Genomic DNA, 22,058 nt, shown 5'->3' on the forward strand with positions numbered 1-22,058 from the left:
TCCAGCCACGATGATCCATACTACATATCAAGAACAGGCATAATATCCTAGTCTGTATTGAATCCAGACACAGCCAGTGCTAACTTGCTGGCTGACAGTAGCTTCACCCAGAGAGTGAGGGATTGCAGGCAGCCGAGTGTCTTGTCACACTGTGCACCAGCAGGTCCCTCTATACAGGGTGTCCACAATACCTGCACGATAAGCACACTCTGACCCGTGTCTATATAAAATTGCTGGTCCACTGCAGAGTGAGAAGAGGCAGTGGCTCACAATTGGGTAAAAATACGTAAATAATAGAGTAATAGAGTACAATACGTAAAATAAATACAGACACAATAATCAAGCATATCATTTTACTTTTGTCAAAATGTTTATTTATGTGTTCAAGAACACCCCTTGTTTAAAAACAATGAACTTATAAGCCCACTGAAAACCGGGTCCCAGAGTATTCACAGTATATAAAAGAGAAGGAAAACAATGTAAAAATCCAGTGTGCACTGTACTACACACTTAGATCAAAATTATTTACTTATATTAATATATAATAATACATTTATTCATATTATTATTTATTAAACTGCAATAAATAAAAAGCATACATGGTCCAGTTCAAGTATCTTTACAGTAACCCCTTGTCCGGGATGTTTTTGGTGTCCGTATTGCATAAATGTCTGATCATTAACATTTACAAAACCACAAACAAGTAATTTTACTAAAGATATTACAGATATTACAATTCATTCTGTTTCCCATGAGCAGATTTGGACACCTTCCAAATACCCAACTCCCCAACCCACTCCCTTACTCCAAACCCTGGTTCACCATGAGAACTGACCACATAACATTTCCTTATTTCTGGGACATAAAAGGCAAGTATTACCATTAGGGTATCACAGTAATTGCCAACAAAATGGCCGCTTACTTCAGAGGAAATGGAACAGCCCTGACCAAATGAGCCAGTGTTAGTCATCTTTTATACATGTGAATAGGGCTGAAGGGGAGCAATTTTGCACATGTATTTGGCACTAAATATGAACATTTATAGAAAACTACAAAAATAAACTGTAAAAGACTGGTATTTACATACTCTCACTGACACATTATTACTCTATACTAATACTGGGCCTCCCTTTGCTCTCAAAACAGCCTCAATTCTTTCGCGGTCAAAATCACTGAGATCACACTTTATCCCTATTCAGATGATTGATGTGAACATTTAACTGAAGCTCTGCATGATTTTATGCATTGCACTGCTGCCACACAATTGGTTGGCATTCCTAATAAAGTGCTCAGTCAATGTATGTATCTACTCATGGTTAAATGAATGTTATTTTTCTTTTATATATACTTTATTGGCAAGTTCACCAAAAATCACCAAAATTAACTGGCCCCGCATTGTGTTTATTAAGACACTATCTAAGTCAAAGTTAAGGACAATACTGACTGAATCCCTGCCTGTTTCCACTATGGAGCTTAAAGTCTGAAAGTAAATTTGATAATTAGGAAAAGCTTTGGGTGAATCGTTTTTTTGATGCATTTACGAGTGATGTCCTAACATGTGAGGAAAGAAAAAAACTGACTAAAGGCCAGAGTGGAGCATCACAATCTGTGGAAGAAACAAAACAGGCCATCTAGAAGTCTTAAGCCTGGTCTGCTGTGGAAGTAACAAAGTGACTCTAAAAAATCAAACTGAACAGGAGCAAATAGTATAGTCTCAGAAATCCCGTTTTTAAAAACAAATTTGTGTTGCTACTAATATGACATGGCTGGGTGTGATTAATAATAATGATAATAATGGTTTTCAGCTGCTTCTAAAATTCAAAAGAATTCAACATGTAACACAGATATTAATAAATAAATTCCTCGTCATCTGAAAATACATGAAAAAAAAATCATACATAACTTTGGTACTTGTATATGCTGTTCACCTCTTGTTTCTTCTTAGACTTTGCAGCAAGTATGACAATCTATTAATATCCACATTGGTAGTAACTTTCAGAGGGTTTAATCACCTGTAACATACATTATGTTAGACACGTACCTTTCAGTTACATAATATGAAACCATTGTGAGGTAATATTAACCCAGTAAAATACGATAATTTATTTATTTAATTGTTTAAACGATATTTCTGGTCTTCATATGAATGGCATAGATTTCTTTGTTAAAAAAATATCTACTTTAATTTAATTAAAGATTCAGTGCATGATCCTGCTGAATCGTCCAAAGTCCACACTACTTCCTGTGGATACATTTGGGCGAAATGCCTCTACTTTGGGGCCAGTTGTGGGTCCTCTGGAGTTGCAGACAGGCGAAAGGGCCGGACCCTGGCTACTCTGTAGAAGCCGGTCCAGGGAGCTTGCTCTGCTTGTGAATCCTCTCCTCGGCTAGGTGATTCAGATACTTCTGCAGATAGAAGACACCAGGAAAGGCATAAACCACACATTTTTTATCATGTAACATGGCAAACTGAAACAATTGAAAAAGTCACTGTCCCTCTGTGAATCAGCCACTTCATGTGATCAAGAATGTGCAACTTTCCAGAAACACATATATGTTTTCAAATAAGAAAGAAAACCACTCCCATATAGTGCATTTTTAGGTATTTGCAGGTCGTTTATCCAACTTACTGTATGTGGAAGTGCACTCTCAGGGATTTACTGTATTTGAAAGATGAGTGAAATGGAAAGTGTAGAAACTGTAGAATGATGTAATGGGCAGATGCCTTCTATGGGTCCAGGACCTTTGCCAATATATGAGCATAGGGATCAGAGACCATTTCTCCAAATTCTTGTTAATCACTGATGATTTATGCTGCCCCTCTCCTAGTGGAGTCCGGCCAGAGGGTCCTGACAGGTCTGCCATTGCAACGAGGAACACGCTGTTCCCGCACGGGGGCCCGCCCCCTCCTTCTGGGTTTGACCGACAGCGCAACTGTTTCTGAGCTTTTTTGCTCTGGAATGCGGTCCATAAAATGTCAGGGAGTATTTCCTCTGTTGGGTTTCAGCTGCGACTGGACCTTTGCGGCTCCAGCACTAATGAGCAATATAATCCAGCTGAGAATGTGCGCAGCCCAGCCCTGGTCCACTGGGGGCCCAGGGGGAGGTGGGGGGATGTATGGGGGGTTCAGAGGGAGGTACAGGGGGGTGCTGGGATCTGCTGAGGCAGCTGGAAGGTCCCCATGCCTCTGACCTTGCCTTACACCAGGGACTAGGGGATGAGCGCTCCTCCATTGAAAAGTAACACTCACCGCACCTCTCACTCGTCAGTCAAATTCACTTCAGACAAGAAGATTACAGGGCCACACTTTCTCTCACCCACTGTTCTCAGCTGTCTGGTCAGGTTACAGTGCAGTTCCTTCAGCCCCTTTGAGAGTTGTAATATTGCCTGTGCTTTGAGGGCCATACGTTTGCACTGAAAGTGTTTGCCTCATGGACCAAGGAATGGGAGCCAAGTGGTGTTATTTCATCCCTGGTTTCAGTTACAAGTTACTGATCGACTTCTCCTTCTATTGCTTTGTATGACATAACTTTGGTATCTTTCTTTCCTCTTGGTGACATTTTTCTTTGTTAAACTAAATTAAAAAGCTAAATGAAATTATTCCAGTTCCATCTCACATCATTAGAAACAACAAACTTGGGACAATTCAGTGTAACCACTGGTGCTGTTTGGAATAAACGACGAAAAGCACTTTTTGTTAGGAATTACACAATACGTTTTAACTCTCTTTTCAAGTTAAAAAAAATAAAACAGCTAGCACAAAATGTCTTGTGGATGTCTCCCACAAGGCTGAAACAATATCTTCTATTCTGCTCATAGAAATAATGTCCACCTTTTACAACTTTGCAGCCTCTCCTTTATTGAGAGGGCTATAGCTATGTACAGTTACATTTTTCAGTTAGAACATGATGTTCACACAATGTTTCTGGGACATTGGCAGATGATGATGGAATTTATATAATGCTATAGGAACATTAGCCCATTTTCCACCGGGTTATCCCACCAAGCACTATGACGATTATGCAAAGTAGGAGGATCTGTGGCCAAGAACTGGGTCCCATTGCATCAAACCATTTATGGGGCCAACTATTTCAGCCACCCCTAGTTATTGTGGTCTAATTTGTGAGAATATTTTGTCAGCATAAGGCGTAGTCAGCATACGGCTCACCTGCAAGTTCCTGTAGTGCACCGGACTCCTACAGTGGGTGGTCTTGGCCTTCTCCTCACTTGCATAGAATAAACCACACAGCTTGCAGTAAAAGCCACTCCTAGGCACGATGAACTCCACTCCTGAACATGTAATCAGGACAATAAATAAACAGCCAATGACAGACACCAGCTTTCACAGTCAACTGTGTTATAGCGAAGAAATTAAAGTATATTGAGCAGAAGGTTAGAAATAAATATACATTAATAAAAAAATTATATATATATATTGCTGTGCTGCTTAAGTAACAATATCATCTTGATCACTCTATTCGCTATGGTTGAAAGCAGAATATGCATAAAAACTACTGAAATAAATGTATGCGTGTAGGTCAATGTTATGTCAGTTTCAATTATGTTGTAAATGCATAACTTAAGTATTTCAAATACAAATGAAACCATAGTAACACTTCACCACATAGATGGTGATTAGTTAGATGGACAGTTATGTCTCTGTGAAGACATGTCAGGACATCTAACCTGCCCTGCATTGCTTCTCATTCCAAGAATACTGTGACCCTGGGTCCCAGGGTTTCACACCTATACCAGGTCACTTAGTTAATGCAGGTTAGTTGTTAACTTAGTTTACTCTGTTTAGTTTGAAATGGCTTATATCATAAATCTCTCCTCCCCAAAAATTTATGTGTAAAAAAATAAAAAAGTAAAGTGTATGTTCAACATGGCATGTATTTATAAATTTGCCTTGAAACATCCAGTTGGTGTGAGCTTGTTAAATCTAATTAAGGAAGTGTGTCATAGTCTCTTTTCAAATGCCAATTAAGTTATTCAAGGGGTTTCTAAACATGATGTTATGTTCACATTCATCAGTTGAATGAATAATTCATAAATTTTACAGAGTAATATTCAAGATGCCCTTTAATAATAATAAAAAAAGAGCAAAAATGTTTTTTAATAGCACACTCACCCAGTGGGATGCTGTGCTCATTGAAGACCTCCTGTTCCCAAGTTGTTGAGTGGGCTGTTATCGCTTCAGCACCTAGCTGTCTGGCAGACTGTCTAAATGAAGTACTGTAAACATCTAAAAAAAACCCCAATTAGTATGTGAATTCAAGAAACTTTTATTTAAAAATCATTTCTTCAATGTTTGAAACTGTAAAATAGACAACTAGAAAAAGATAGTAAATGTGTTTTGAAATAGATATAATTTATAAGTAGATATTTTAATTAATATCTATCTTAAAAAAATAAAAACGTGCCTTTTCTTTCACCAGGATGTTCATCCTTGTTTTGGGCCTCATTGGCGGTTAGCGAGAGACTTCCTGTCTCGTGGCCAGCCAGACCGTCCGGAGGCTTTCTGCCCCCACACGCATCCCTGTGATTGGCGAGGGCCTCCTGCGGCAGCTGGCCGACGGGTGCGTCCGTGGTGACAGAGGCGCACTTCTCGTCCAAGATGGCCTGGAACGCGGGGATGGGAAAGGCGCTGAGGTCAGAGCCAGGCTGCCACTCAACGCTTGCCAGGTCCTCGGTGCTGGCGTTGCATGACATGTCGTCAGCCCTTTTCTGCAGACCGGGCAGGACAACGCCGTTCCCCTCCCCAACGGTTTCCTCATCCCGGACGCTGTCCTTTTTTGGGTCCTGGCTGGCTTTCGTCTGGGAGGCCTCCCCAGGCTCTTCCTGTTGCTCGGCAGGGAGGTCAGGCTCAATGATGGAGTCCTCCTCCTCCTCCTCACCCACCTCATCCACCGTCACTAGCTCCTCCATGTTGCCAGGATACCAGATCTCCCCCTCTGTCTCCTCCCCACTGTCCCAGTCTTTTGCCTGGAGAGCAAAGCTATAGAGAATCACTAATGCCAACAGTGCATGGAGCATAGACTGCAAGGATTCACAGGACTACATTAAGCAATTACTTCCATTCCATTCTGGTTGTGAGTGCCCGGGATCTCATGATGTTTGTCATGAAATAGCACAATATATAATGCTGTTCAACATATAAACAGATGATGCTAGTGTTAGCATTTGCGTATGTGAGCAGCAAAGCACAAACATGGCTGGAAGTTTTGACAGAAGTGTACATCATAGCAATATTTTTGTATTTTCATTTTGTATTTTATTGTGCACACATTTTGTAATGTCTTCCATGATTAAAAATGCCAATGTTCTTTAAATGTTTCCGAAAAAACCAGGTCCTGTGGTTCATGCCAATAGGAAGCCTGGGAATAACTTAAGCTTTTAGAATAACCACTGATAAAGTAATTGTACTGGCTAACATTCCCCTGCTACTTCAAAAAAAGATATTGTATTTACTAAAAACCAAAAAGTAATTCTGACATTCAATTAAAAAATATCTCCCCCCAGATTATTCCAGTACCACATCGCAATAAACCGAATTCAATCAACATTTGTTGTTAACTACGCTAATGACTTTTATAAATGCTGGACTGAATCCACTGGCTCGCTCTTCACATGAGTTCCACTTAATTGTATTATGAATTCTGTGGCAGAAGTTTCAATGTTTATATTTATTCGTTGAATCCTGAATAGTAGCTTCCTTGGATTGATTGAATTGATTGATTACTGTATTTTCCAGATGTGCCCTAATAAATAATTTGCCAGTAAACAGAATCTGCAGGTGGCCCACCTCTCTGTCTTTGCCTCCTGCAAGCTCCACATTTTCACAGGAACTCATAAGGGATTGTGACTTGTCCTTTTGCTTTTCTTCAACTTCCTCTCCCTGAAATACATATAACACTTTACAGATTTTCCATGCATGTTTATGTTTTGCCAAGAGCTGTTTTAGTTCCAATCACAGATTCTCTAAAGCAACATGAATATGCTCTGTCCAAAGATTCTCTATGGACACAAGGGTGCAGTTGAACCAATGGTCGATTTATTGTAGATTATTTGAAAGCTCATGCACATGTATGGATCACAAAAAGTGATGTTTTAACATGTACATGCATCTAAAATCTAAAATTGTTTTTAGGAAAGAATGCAATTTGTAAAAGACATTTCAGTAAAAATATGGTGTTTGCATTGTTTTTTTTATTCTCTCACCACTTTCTCAACTTCCTCTTTCCTGCTTGGTGTCTTGCTCTTCATACTGTTCGGGGAGGTCTGGTTCCTGTCCTTAGCAGTCTTGGGGTCCTCCGGCGACTCGGAGTGTCGCGATCTGTGGCTCTCCGGAGTGTCCCTCCTCTTCGCCTTCACCTCGTGCCGCTGATAGGCCGGCCTCGGGTGTCTTTCTGGCTTGTACGTGGGCTCCGGCCGGTAATAGTCCTCCTCGTTGGATCTGTACGGCAGGAAGGGCGGGGCCTGGGGGCTGCTCCTGGTATACCTGTCCTTGCCCCCCCTCTGGCCCTCTGCCTTGTCCTCCACTGTCCGCTGGCTCACCCTGTCCGCCATCTTGAAGTAGGCCTTCCTCCACTCGGGCGGCCGGCCGTTCGGCTGGTCCTCGTCCCCATTCCTCCAGCAGGCTTCGTCCCTCTCATCCTGCCACACCTGCGAGGACCAGTCCCAGGACGGGTTTCGAGGCCCCAGGCCATTACTCCGGTCATTCCTGTTGGGCCCAGGGGGGCTGTGTGCGGAGCTGCAGGAGGTGAAGCTGGGACTGTGGGAACGGGGGCTGAGAGATCGGCTGACGGGGCTGCGAGACCTCACTCGCTCCGGAGGGTAGCTGCAAAGACCCAAAACAACATCACCACCACCACCAACAACAGCCATGCACAAGCGGAGTCACGCTAAAACCACCAAGGAACAAGTCTTGCCAAGCGGTTCTGTTCTGCCAAGCATTAATGTTTTTAAATAGATCTTGATGGTTTATGCAAGACCCGTATATTTGGCCTTGCAGAGGGAAAGTGACCAAAATAAAAAGCTAACAACTTTAAAATGGTCCATAGCATGTGATATTGCTTTGAGAATATTCCAGGGCAGTTTCAAATTCTTACCACTCACTCTCCTGTTTCTCATGCCTTTCCCTCTGTGAATTAATATCTTGGATGATTGATTCCACGTCCTTCCCTGGTTTCTACATGGATGTAAGAATAAACCATTTCAGTCAGGACAACTCATGTATTTTATATTAAAATGTAGAATATGCTATGTTTTATGCTTTAGTTACTTCTGTGCACATACCAGCTTGCAATACCTACTTAGCAGGGAACATGATACATCTCCTCTACTAAAGGAAAGAAATATGAAAACCCCCTAATACCTAGAAGCAGATCCAAACAACAGGTATGCACATACTAGCATGCACTACTTACTGAATATGGAATGTGATACATCTCTCCTACTTAAGGAGAGAAATACCATACCTAGAAGTAGACCCAAACAACAGGTGTAAGCTGGGGTGGTGGAGGGTTAGCGCAATTCTGTGAGCCACTGCATACATAGCATGCAAGGGCAGTGCAGGAAATCAACAGCAACTGAGAGATCTGTCAGTTTAAAAAAACACTTAATTAGTAATGTGGACATGTGACTGTCGGAATATGAGAAGATGTTGTGATGAGTGTGTGTGATTGGTTGAGTATAAGGACATGCAGTAATGCGTGTATGTGATTGGTTAAGTATATAGTTCCACCATGGTCAGCTGCTGCAGCAAGAGTTCCATTGTATTACATTACATTAAAGTAATTTGGCATTTGACGAGCGACATGTAATAAAGTGCAAAACCACAACTTAGAGGGAATTACATTTCCAAGTGGTAGAGTGATCACATAAGTAAACATCAACCCTTGTAGATTAATCAGATTGACAGGAAGGTCATTCCACCACCGTGAGGCCAGAAGAGACAGCAGTCGTGACCGGGAAGTGCAGGCGCAACACGGTTACCTGACCAAAATTACTCTGCACATTCATAAATTAAGTTGACCATCCCAGGAAAGCACTTGAATTACAGAACATGAACTTGAATAATACTTTCTGACAGTGCAGCTGCAAGCCTACCTTCAGCTGTAGCTCCTTGTATCGCTTTGACATCCGGATCAGAAGCTTCTGTTCATTTATTGTGGCTGGATTAAGCTGATAGTATTTCACCATCGCCTGGGCAGCCTCAACAAAAGCCATTTCCAAAAAGGCCTTTTAAAAAAAAGTGTTCATGTGAGGCTTTTTTTAAACAAGGCTCAGAAACCACTATCCTGACAAAATTCACAATTAAGAGCCAAACAAATCCACAAAAATATTGAGACAAGATTAGACAGAGTTAAGGTGCACCTTCAAAGACCAAGACAGAATGTGACACAGATACAATGCTTTAGACATTATAATTGTAATGACCCTTAATAGTAAAATAAATACAATGCCAATAATTGGAGCAATTGGAACATTTAGACCAATCAAAACTGCCCCCCTTCACCCCACTACGCTAATGTCTATCATTACCTGATGTGTGGAGCGCATGAGAATATAATTGGTGACTTTTCCAAATGGAAGCCCCAGATTGATGACATCATTCTCTGTGCAGCTGCCCTCTGGGAGATTGCAGATGTGGACAACTCGCCCTGGACCTGACTTCCTCAGCGGGAACTATGTTTAAAAAGAATCAACAGAACAACATTGTAGTTTGTGACACTGGTGTGATGTATCAAACCTCTAAGAGGATAGGCTACAGCAGCAGAAGACTTTCTAAGTCTAAAAAATAAGTCAAATAAGTACCTAATAGAGTGCTCACTGAGTGTATATTATGCCAATACTTTGGATATTGGATGTAAATAGACTAAGAACTTCACATTTCTGTATCACCACTAATGACCCAATTTGATAATGAATCTTGAAATCACATTATTATGCATCTGTCAATCTCAGATACAATAACAGCTGCAAGTTTTGAGCATGTGTCCATGCATAGATGCCTGAATGGACCCCGATGTAGACCCTAGCTTTTCCTCCCCTGGCTGCATTACGTGAACAAGAAAGGGGGTCATGAGGGTGATTTTCTTTTTTTGGTTAATAAAACAAATCAGCCAAGTACATGTTTTGTCTGTAATCTCCCTGAAGTATAAGAACCCCTATCACTCCACAGCTCCCATCATGCTGTATATCTTAATAGACAACCAGTGACAGGGGTCAAGAAAATATTTTGTTTTTGTCTAATGAATTGACCCCTTCAACCCCTGAACATGCAAGGCAGCCTTAACCAAAATAACAAAGATCAGTCAGGTCACTCCCACACACAATGTGTCATATAAAGCAGGATCGATGTGACAACGGACTCTTCAAGCAGCTTTACAGACAGGGACATCTGCCTGGACACTCTGGGGCCTGCATCCCCAAGAGTCAGTGTGGCGGGGTCAAAGTTTACACAGGGAATTCTGCGGTGACAATTCTGAGCCTGCTACAGAATTACAACATCTACAGCATAGCGAGATACAGAAACAGGAGAGGCAGTCAACCCAGCCTCGCGTGCCATGTTCCTAGTCATGCTGCGACATGCGGCACTTTTTAACCTTACGTTGTGAAAATATTTACACATAGGTAGGTGGTACAACTACATGGAACCATCTGTGATGAAGGTCTAGTGCCCTAGTCTTAGCATTCAAGTTCAAACAAAGGGAGGGGATCTCTTACCACTTTTAAGCGCTATTTGAATCTCGCAATCAACGTTTGTGTAGGCTTGCCTAACGTTAACGTTAAATATTATCATCAAGAAACATAAATTATGCCACAAGTTTACTTATTTTGTTGTGGTTCAAGTCTGGGTCATGTACAATGTAGCTCGGCCAATCTAAGACATTGGAATGGCTGTGTTTACAGAACGCAGTGTATAGGCTACCTACCTTCCCCTGCATTTCAATTCCTGCATTGGCTCTTTTTTTCCTGTGTAAAATGCGTGGACGTGATCAGTGTTAAGTTAGGTTTCGTTACCTTGTCATAGTCACGGATTTCTGCGGTTGTTCATTTTGAGTCCACAACCAGGCTTTTCCTAAATAAATACTGTTATTGATTGACCTGATCGCATCAGCCCTTTACAGTGAACAGAGCCTTGTTGCCTAACTTACCACTTTTGAGCGTGCTGGGTAGGCTATGTGAACCAGATATATGGCATACAAAGGAAAAGATATTTCTGACCATTGAAAGTTAGGGTAATGTTACATTTCTGAATGTATTGTCTAGCAGAACGTTGCATCGTCGTATTAACTTATTATAGCTACCTAAATATTACATTTTTAATATGTTTTAATTTATTCCAATTTACTACCAGAGCTAGCTACCTAGCGATAGCTAAAGCTCTAGTTTCTTCTTAATATGACAAACGTTAAGTTACATTTAGCTGATCCGTTGTCATATTTTACTTTGGTATGCTACCAAAAATGCAGTCAATCGACATATTGTGCAATTTTTTTATTTTTTTACAATTATCGATACTCTTAACTAAAGGCAGTAACTAGCGAACGTTAACGTTTATGATGCATGAATACCAATCAGATCAGATTTTTATTAGGTAGATACTGACTTCAAGGATTATTATAACCATCAAGATAAGTGCAGACCCCACCTTTCTGAAATACGCTGCATTATTACAGGGATGATTGCGTGGTTTTGATTGAACAGGTTATAATTTTTCGGGGGACTTGGACTCACACTAGGCTACTGTGAAAAATTGAAAATTTAAGCAGATTAACTTTGACAGTACAACAAACTACTGCCAACAATTAATATGATGTTCAGTATCACATTTAGTCATAAATATAATACGCATATGAACAACTGCACTAACGTTACAGTATAAGGAATATATAAAAATAAATAGTTATTTAGAAATGCTTCATCTCAATTAAAAAGTATTTTGAATTAAATATATTAAATAAAATGACAGTATATTAGGGCAACATGCCACTGATCTCCTGCGGTGAAGATCTAAGCACAGTCCTAATCCTCCATGTCTGACTTAGTGTACGAACCAATTTCATTGCTTTTGGCCGAGAAGCCGCTTTGACAATTTCAGACATGAAAGTGATTCCATTACCGGCCTCATAGCAGACTAAAGTCACTGAAAGAACATAGGCTACAGCAGAGGTCACTGCAGGCTTGGCCCTGTAAGAGGAGACTAAAATAAACCATGTACCCCTCAAACATTTCAATACATGGTAATATAGACTTCATGACATAAATCACTTGAAAAACTAATCTTGAAAGAACTGTAAATGCATGAGTTTTGCTCTGACAAATTTCGACTGGTTGAAAGCTTGGCACTTCAAAGACAGACTTGAAATCCAATAATATTCGGAGTTGAAAGACTTTTTAAATCTTTTATCTGAGTGCATTCGTAGAACGTGTGGGTGAAATAGCATGGCTGTTGCTGTAAATGGGATCCCTTCCCCTCTGAATGCAATTATTTGTTGAATCATTCAGATCCTTCATTGTGTTATTTCAAAAGATTTTCTTCTACATATTATTATTTTTTTTATCTTTATTGCATAAAAAAGCATTGATATAGTAATCAATAACTAAATAATTGATACCTGCAGCGATAGTGCTTCCCTGTGGTTGTGTCTTAGATAAACCGCTACATCTGTGCCCGTGAGGTCGGAGGGCTCTTCTTCCCTATTGGCATGTGGCTGTCCCTTTGCCTGCAGATTTCCAGTACCTGTCACTCTCTATAGCACATGACTGTCTACGAATGCCCCAAGAGCAGCTGCAACGTCTAAGGACCCATGCGCTTGGCATCATTGAGGCATTTTTGGAGCTCAGTGTGCAGTACGTAATGAACCTGGTGATGTTACGCGGCGGAAATCTTTTACTGCAACATAACCGGCGTTGATATTGTCCACACCGCTTGACGAAAGTCACCTCTAGTGACCTACACCACTTGGCTACCTCCAAAAGGCTTTGAATAGCACACATACCGTTCCTTTAATGTGCTCATTTGCACATGTGTAGCTTGATTTATTGTTTTATTTTATTTCCAAACACAGGCTAATAATTGTCTATAGACAATAGACAAAAATTAAAATCATAAAATATTTTCACTCCATTAGCTTTATAGAGCCTTTTAGTTCAGCGGGAAGCTTACCTCCATGCATATATTGAAATATAAATGCTGCAGCATGAATGATAAATTAAATTATGGAAACCAGTTGCCTTTAGAAATCTTATGTTGTCTAATAGATGTAACTTAAAATAGGTTATGCATCAAGTTGAACTTGCTCCTATTATTGTTATATCTGTCTGAATAATATCAGAATGTAAAAGGTGAAAAATGCCACCCACCCACATCCCAAAATGTCAAGCGGGAATGTGGATGAAACATTTTGGAGACGCCAAGTTTGATTCCCTACAAATCCATGCTTCAAACACTTAAGTATTCGGTCCCATACTGACGTGCAATTCAACAAACATACCTCTCCCTTTTCTGTATAGTACTAATGTATTTCCAGAATTAATTCTACTTTCTAGCTACACTGATGTAATAGTTTACTGACCTTTAACCCACTTAAAGGCAATGTAAATCCCATCCCTGTCAAGGGGTGTGTCATCATTGGAGCAGCATGCAAATAAGGAGAGGTGTTCCCAGTGGATATGTCTGAAGAGCACAGAAAACATGACTGACAAAAACATTCACATCTCTCCCGAAAATTGTAAAAATTAAAAATGGATGATATGGAAATAATTGTCATATTGGCCTGTTAACATGCTTCCAGATGTCTTTTAAATGCACAATTAATTATAATTATACATTTTTTAAAATTCAATCAATATTTGTCTTTTCCAACTATTCTCAAATTATTTTATTTTGCTTCATCCAAAATGTAACAAAACAAAAAAATTATTTAATTAATATAAAAATGAGTACTGCTTACTACGTTACTACTGACTACACCCTATTGCCAAAGTGAGAGCTCACCAATATGGAAAATATTCTATATTTCCATAGTATTAATTTTTTCATTCACACCCTGTTCCTGTGATGCAGATTTGAAAGACAGTCTGATATTTACCTTGATTAGCAGTGGAAGCCACAGAGTTATTTAGTGAGGTGTTCAGACATCCTTGAGAAGGCTCTGGGAAGTTAGCTGATCCAGCAGAGATGCTAAAACAGGAGGCAAGCAAGTTACAGCTGGCCATAGCACACACACTGGCTATATCTTGTGTCAGCTCATGTTCTGGCCATCAAGACGGAAGATATATTTTAAATAAGTACAAAATAAATCTTGTTCTAAACAGGGGCATTTATTTTGCACATAAAACTGCCTTGCACAAATTATGCAGGAGCAGTTATTGTTAGAAATAACAGAGATAGCATCTATGACAGTAAAAGGAAAAAAGTTAGACATGCCAACAATGAATGTCGGAAACTAAAGCAATGCAAATGAGTCAGTCAAATAAGACAAAGCATGCCAGGTTTGGAATGTTAAAGCCAGTTAATAGTCAAGAGAAATATAGTATCATGGCACTGATCTGGGTTGTTTCAGTCATCTACCTCAAAATGAATTTAACATGGAGTGCTGTTAAATCCAAGCAGAGTAATGGATCTTGCATGCCTTTCTCACCCCTCGGTGTAAAGCATACAGTTCTGCAGGTGCAGTTTCCCCTTCACATGGTGATCCCAGTCCTGCAAAAAAGACAAGCACAAGGCACCGATTCACTGTGAGTGACCTGGCTGACTCAGTCCTCTGTGTATACATCGATCTCATGACTACTGGGTAATTAAAAAGACAACCGCTCCAAATACATCATACTGGAATGACACTTTTTGTAGGACAGAATGTTGCCAGAAAATTATTGTTGCAGCCAGCTAAATTTTCTCTAAATAGTTGGTAAAGTAGTGAACAGTTCTTAGTATGAAAAAATCTGATTTGTGTGGTGCGTTGAACCAGTGAAATATTATCAATTGAAGAGAAAATAGTTTGCACTAAAAAAGGGATATAAAGCTTCAAAAAAGTTTCATTAAAAAAAGAATAGAAAAATAGGTAAATAATTAAACTTTTTAGAAGTAATTTTCCTCTTCAAAGAAATCACCAGCAAAGTAAGAGAACATTGAGAATGCCGTGCTTGTTAAGCTTCTTGAAAAGTATATGCATAGACCTTTAAAGAAATGGCAAAATCAACATGAATAAAAAGCAAGACATCCTGATATTTATAAATAGAAAGGCACAGAATATAATGTTCTCCAATACTAGTGAGAAGACCTATTTCCAAGGTTGCAGGTCAGGCAAACAACGTCAACCCACCTTGAGGTTGTAGACCTTCTTGTCACAGATGGTGCACTGGTGTGGCAGGAGTGCGGGGGTCACGGCGTGGAAGTCGTTGAGCTGGTGGGGCTGCAGGGGCACTGGGCCTCTAGAGAAAGAGTCGTCCCCTGGCTGGAGTTGCTGATATCCCTCAAACCCCTGGGCACCAGTGGCCCCGCTGGTAGAGTTGAACTTGGGGTCTGCGGTCGGCTCTTCGGGGTTGTACAGCTCGGCTCTTATGTGGAACGGTGGCTGGCGCCCGGGTGCCCATGCGGTGGCCGTGTTGGGGGTCATATCCAGCTGCCCTGCTTGAGAGAAGCCCTGCCACTGCTGGTCCTTGTGTCCGCCCGACGGGAACGCGCTGGATTTCTGCTCTCCGGCAAACGCAGATGGCTGTCCCTGTCCATCCAACCCGAAAAGGTCCCTCTGGAACCCGCCCCGGTGCACTCCGTCGACCTGGGCGACGACGGGCGCACGAGCCCCATCACTGCTGCCCTGGCACGAGGAGGGGAACGTGCTGCCAGCCTTCTTTCCATACTCTGAAGCCTGCTGACCTGGCGGTTGGGGCAAGCCACTTCCATAGCAGTTAAGCCTCATCCCACCAGGATTTGGACTGTGGGAGCCCCCGCCAGAGCCGAAACCCCCTCCGACTAGAGGCCCCAGGGCAGAGCTCGGTGGAGGAAAGGCCAGCGCACTAGTGGGGAACCCTGGACCCAGCTGGGCCCCACCAGCCTGGCCATGAGCGGTGCTGATCAAAGTGGGGGCCCTCAGCTGATTGAAGAAGGGCTGGGACATAGCCACATTTGAAAGCACCTGGTTTAAGACGCTGGCGGCTGCGGCCGTGTTGCCGCTGGCAGCCGTCTGGGCCAGCTTGAGCCGGTGGAGGGTGAGCTGGGCCTGGAGCTGGGCTAGCTGCAGGCCGGCTGGGGTCAGGACCAAGGGGTGCTGGCCGCCCCCACTCAGCTGGCTGCCGACAGGGAGGGGCCGCTTTTCGGGATGATCCAATGAACCAGCACTAAGACAAAAAAAGTAATATTGTAAATGTTCAGCTAATTTAATACGGCATGGCTACTTCTCAACAGAATATCAGAATATGCCGCTAGCATGGAACTGATACAGTTCAGCTTCTTGTCATCTGGTGGCTGGGTAGACATCCTGCTAATTCCCCCTTTCAAGCAATGACCGTGTTTAACTGAGTAGTCCTTTCAGATACTGATGGATGTGCTCACATGGGGGCTAAATTTAGTATCATCCGCTATTAATCAGTCCTGCCATATCTCTCACTCAAACTAATCACTTTCTCCTTTTTACACAGAGGAAGCTGCAAAACCAATTAGATTAGTGGTGGCACAGACCCAAGATAAAGTTGTTTTAGTCACGGAAGGGCATGGTTTGTTCAGAGGGGTATGAAGGCGATCTTCCATGAGACATTCAATAAATGGTGCCTCATGGACTAGGGCTAGGGAAACACCAGCTACTTATAGTCACGGAGCAGTATTTACATTAAATGTTGCGTATATTCTGCTGACATAGAATGATCTTTTGAATTCTACAAATGTGGATATGTGCAACTGAATCTTTTGACAGGATTATCACCTCCTAATCCACCTGCTGCTTGTTCCTCAAATTACGCCGTTGTTTTACATTCCTAGCTCATAAAGTCAACATGTAATAGTGAGGTAGTAAATCCATGTCAAAATGGGGAATGATTTATGAAGTTGCAATGAATGTCCTTTCTTTCCATTACCAGTATTGTGAAAAGGTACATGCAAATATACAAATATTCAGCTGAAACAAACAAAAAAAAAGTTTTCCATGCACCATACTATGTATAAATTGAAACAAATTATGAGTTTATTGGACAATGTACAGTGGGCTCCAGAGTTATTGGCACCCTTGGAGCTGCTTGGAAGCTGAGACAGCTCTGCCAAAATGTCCTGGTACTTTGTTGAATTAACACTCCTATTATGTTTGGGGTCAATTTCAGTGTTTGACATCTCTTAAAAATCAGTTAACCCTTTTTTATGTTGATACTGTATGATTTTTTTTCATTTTCAAATTTGGTGGGATTAAACAGTGAAAATGCAATACGCATAATAATATGCAAAGTACTGTTCCAACTTGCCATGCAAATGTGTTTTGCAGTGTTATTTTGACCCTCTGCATCTGTATAGAATGTGAGAAAATATACAACATTCTGGTGCCATTTTCCCAAACAGGTGCCAAAGTTTGACTTCCTGTACCTCAGGCTCTAAAATGATGTTTCTCACAGATTTTTCATATTTATGGATAAAAGGCTAGTGATTTGGGAGACAATAAGTAGGTGACACACTACGTGACAAGATTGTTCTGCTACAATATTTTTTGTGTTTATTTCGACTGTTGGGCTCAATTTGACCCCAAATGTAAAACTGGTCATAACATTTTAACATAATAGGAGGGTTAATTGTGGCCTTGATCTTAAATAGTGCCCCTGGATCACTGGCAGCAAAACATCTCCGAAACATCAATGACCCACCGGCATATTTGATATTCTATTTTGGTCTCATCTGACCATAGCACTCTTTTCCAGTCATAATTCCAATGAGGTTTGGCAAACTCCAGTTCGATGGTTTTGTTTACCATCATTTTCCTAACTTCCTGACGGTACTGTAGTTAGTCCTAATTCCTTGCTTGGCCTATTTCCCATGTGTACTGGAAATTATGTCCATGGCTTTACAATGGTTTCTTTGTGAATTGTAGCTCCAACCTGCTCTGTATGTTCTAATTAACTTTATATGCAGTTCTTTCTACGTGGCTTTGGATAAAAACGTCTCCTGAATAACATCTAAATTTGGTTTTGCAATGCATGATAAACCTCTTGACATTTGTGCTTGCATTCAGTCAATAGATGATGCAAGCATGACTCAAATCAGGATAACTAACGGCATATGCAAGGTACCAGGAACAAATAACAATTTGTTTCTAATATGTACTATACAAGGAGACCACAGGTCCAACAGACTGTAAATTTCAAATGTATTACCAAAATAGATGAAGGAGATTCAGTATTTTAAGTTAATATGTTGCCCACTGTCCATTGTCCTTTAGTACCAATGCAATGGAATGTACGGTATATATTATTTTGAGATGTAAGAATTCAAAATTATTCCAACTAAAACTAATGAAGTGGCATTTTTCTATTTTTGTTGTGCCAACTGAAACTATTATCTTGCATAATGTATTTTTAATAATGTATCAAGCCTGTAAGAACAAACCCATGCATCACATGGACTGGACTGTCTGGTCCTGGTTACTGTTTAGTGTAAAATACTGTAGGTAAAAATTGGTGTTTAATTCTCTGTGTACTTATAGATAAATCACATAGCATGACTAAGATAACTGGGTGTACATGCCTCAAAACTCCATTGTGCAGTAGGTTTCTAATGGTAGTGCAAATCAATATCTCTCTGTTGGTGAAGGTGAAGGTTTGTGATTACTTTAAATCGGAAAATCCATTTATAGTGAATCCATTTCTTCTTTTTTCCACACAGGCTGATGGAATTGAAAAAAAAAAAAAAAATCTTTAGGAACAAAGTCTAACCTTGAAATGAGAAATGAAGGGAATTTTGGATTGAACTTACTGCTGTCCCTACAGTCTACAGGGTTCGGACCAGCAGCTGTTTTATTAAATTTCCGGCAGCTACTGAAACGGACAGACAGCAACATTGTTTTTTGTGTGTTTTTTCCAGACCTGTTTTCCAGTTTGCAGGCTGTAAGACATCTGCATTCTTTCAAATATAATCAATCCATTAACCGATCAAACATATACTGATGATGACTTAAAAAAATTAAATAATAATAATAATAGGCAATATAAAGGCAATTAAGATAGAAAGAAAAAAACAAACATTCAAATAGCTTTCATAAAAACATTTTCATATTTTCACCGGTAATAATGTGTGTTCACAGGATTGGCACCATGTTGTTTCGCTATTAGCTATTCTTAATTTCTCATCCCATTTTGGTAACTTTCTCCCCACCACAACGTGTGCAATGTGGAACAGAGTTGCACTCCCCTCAGACACTTCTGAAAGAGGGTTGCTGCACCCTTGAGTTTGTATGCATTAAGGTGCAGTAAAACTACCACTGTACAAATGGGCTATGTGCTACAAGGTGTTTACAATGTTGAAATTTGTGTTCCATGTTAGTTCAGGCGTGAACCCAGAAATTGATCAAACATAATGATAGTTATAATAATAACTCCACCACATGTAATCCCTCAGAATGAGCATGCTCGTTAAAAGATTATGTTTACACCACGCTTGGAGATGACTCATACCTAAAAATATTCTCCTCTGACACAGTCCCTGAGACAAATATGGATTCAGAGTGAGTTGGCTGTGCTTAAGGGTAATCACTCTTGCCGTCCTGCTAACTTTGGAAAGTCCAGCTAGGTCATGAGATTAAATGTACTAAACAGAATGGTCTCGGAGGTGCATGTCTTTACACTGCCAATCAAACCAAAGCTTATCAAACACCTCGATAAAAATCATTAGCATCTGTGCTCCTCTAAGGCATGGATTTCATTGTGCTGGCACATTAGCATCCCCATAGCATTACATTACATTTTATTTGGCAGACGCTTTTAAATAAAGTTAGTGACCATGTACCTTATAATTAATGCTATGAGTTTCCAATATAATACACATCAATCTTGAACCCGAATGCCTTGGTCTCCATAGTCAGTAGAGCAATTTTTCTGGATCTTTTATTTTTTAGGTTTCTATTTAATAGGTTATTTAATAGGTTTAATAGGTTTCTGCTTTCGAAAAGAGCTTCCAGCCACTTGTGCCCCAGCATTTTACCTAGCTTGAGGTTTTCATCGCCATTCCAAACACTTCTGATGCTTTATTTACCCGTTCAAGAGTGATGCTGATGAAGTGTTGACTTACAAATTACAAATGATGGACCTGAGATGCATATCAGAGCGTCAGTCAAACTGTATTTATGCAGTTATGCTCATATGGAGCACTAATATTCATAAAATAAGGAATACACCTAGTGAGCACTTTATTAAATATGTAGTAGACATATTGTTTTTGACTTATTCATTATTCTGCTGCTGTAGCCTATCCACTTAGAGGTTGGACGTGTTGTGTGTTCAGAAATGCTCTTCTGCATACCACTATTGTAATGTGTGGTTATTTGCTTTACTGTCACCTTCCTGTCAGCTTCAACCAGTCTGGCATTTTACAGCATTTTCTGCAAAAGATTGTTGTGTGTGGAAATCCCAGGAGATCAGCAGTGTCAAACCATCCTGTCATTCTACAGTCAAAGTCACTTGTATCACATTTCTTCCCCATTTGGACATTCGGTCTGAAAACAGCTGAATCTCTTGACCATGTCTGCATGCTTTTATGCATTTAGTTGCTGCCATATGATTGACTGATTAAATATTTGCATTAACAAGCTGGTGTAGAGGTCTACCTAATAAAGTGGTCACTGAGCGTATAAGCACTAAATTAACCTAGCATTCACCAAAACTAACTTAGTGGTTAAGGCACATGACTGGGACCCACAAGGTCCATGATTCGATCCCCGGTGTAGGCACAGTAAGATCCGCACAGCCCTTGGGCCCTTGAGCCAGGCCCTTAACCTTGTCTCCTGCTTAGTCTAATCAACTGTACGTCACTTTGGATAAAAGCGTCAGCCAAATGATATGTACTGCAAATTACATATAATGTAATCTAGTAGTTAACCTACTGATAAGCAATCCATTATGGTGATTCATACTGTAGTAGCTCCAGAAATGTATACTGTATTTAGAACTCATTTATAGTACCTCCTGAGATTATGCCCGTTGTAAAATCACAAATATGTGATTTGAATGTTCCTAGCTGCTTTGTTTTTTTTCACAATAAGTGACAGCGTAATGAACATATTGAACCATACACTAACAGCAAAGATTGACAATGACAGTGCAACAGTCACTACTGGTAATTGACAGCAATGGATTACTCTTTGAAGGGTTAGATTATATTATTTCCACAGTTTGATTGCTACATATTAAGAAAAACATTGTAGAGCCTACTTATAATCACAGCAACAGGAAAAATCACCTAAATGCAGAGTGACCCATCTGAGAACCCGTTCAGCAAGTTCAATTAACAGGCAAAGACAAGTTAAACACAGGATTTTCTCCAAAACACCATTTAAAAAAAAACTAGTTACAAGTAGACATATTCCCAAAGCACAAGCCTGTCCGAAGAGCGACACATGAAGAAGAATAAAATCAAAACTTTGAGATAAATTAATTGCGCCATTAAAAGCACCAGTAATTACCAGCAGACTGATACAAAACCACTGAAATGGTTTGCTACTGGCTCCTGCTTCATTACAACCAAACAAAACACTGCTTTCGAGTGGCGTACTGACAGCTTGATACAGCTTCTCACACTTGCGTCTAACTGCAACGTAGAAGAAGAAACCAATGTTTTCTGAAGCGACCGAACACATTTTTATTATCGGAAGTGAAGCTGTGACAGGCCAGATGGCGAAGATCATTCAGATGTGTGCTAAACAAGACGCTCAACACGAGACCTGTCCTGCAGGCGAACGGGCACAATGATCCAATCTGCTCCTCATCCCCAGTTCTGTTACACCAGCATGAACACAAAAGAAACACCAACCTGAAGGGCAGATCCACTGTAGACAAACTTTGCTGTGCGTGACTGTGTACTT

General features: G+C 40.5%; 1 protein-coding gene across 2 annotated transcripts in view; it reads right to left on the reverse strand.

Moving 5' to 3' along the window:
* Positions 1-366: 366 nt before the first annotated feature.
* The window catches only part of LOC133122682 (RNA-binding protein 20-like), a 46,403-nt gene continuing 24,711 nt past the window's right edge, over positions 367-22,058 (reverse strand). Inside the window, exons 2-14 of one of the 2 annotated variants that reach the window (XM_061232776.1) lie at positions 15,336-16,350; positions 14,655-14,716; positions 14,103-14,194; positions 13,587-13,687; positions 9,547-9,690; positions 9,112-9,243; positions 8,112-8,191; positions 7,222-7,840; positions 6,806-6,898; positions 5,424-5,985; positions 5,132-5,245; positions 4,169-4,290; positions 367-2,403 (exon numbers count right to left, since the gene is read on the reverse strand). In XM_061232776.1, coding sequence (XP_061088760.1) covers positions 2,332-2,403; positions 4,169-4,290; positions 5,132-5,245; positions 5,424-5,985; positions 6,806-6,898; positions 7,222-7,840; positions 8,112-8,191; positions 9,112-9,243; positions 9,547-9,690; positions 13,587-13,687; positions 14,103-14,194; positions 14,655-14,716; positions 15,336-16,350 — 3,208 coding nt within the window. In that variant the 3' untranslated portion in view covers positions 367-2,331. Of the gene's footprint in view, positions 2,407-4,168; positions 4,291-5,131; positions 5,246-5,423; positions 5,986-6,805; positions 6,899-7,221; positions 7,841-8,111; positions 8,192-9,111; positions 9,244-9,546; positions 9,691-13,586; positions 13,688-14,102; positions 14,195-14,654; positions 14,717-15,335; positions 16,351-22,058 lie in introns of both variants that reach the window. The other variant, XM_061232775.1, reaches the window with a different exon arrangement.

This window comes from Conger conger, chromosome 2, assembly GCF_963514075.1.
Source record: "Conger conger chromosome 2, fConCon1.1, whole genome shotgun sequence".
Classification (NCBI taxonomy): Eukaryota; Metazoa; Chordata; class Actinopteri; order Anguilliformes; family Congridae; genus Conger; species Conger conger.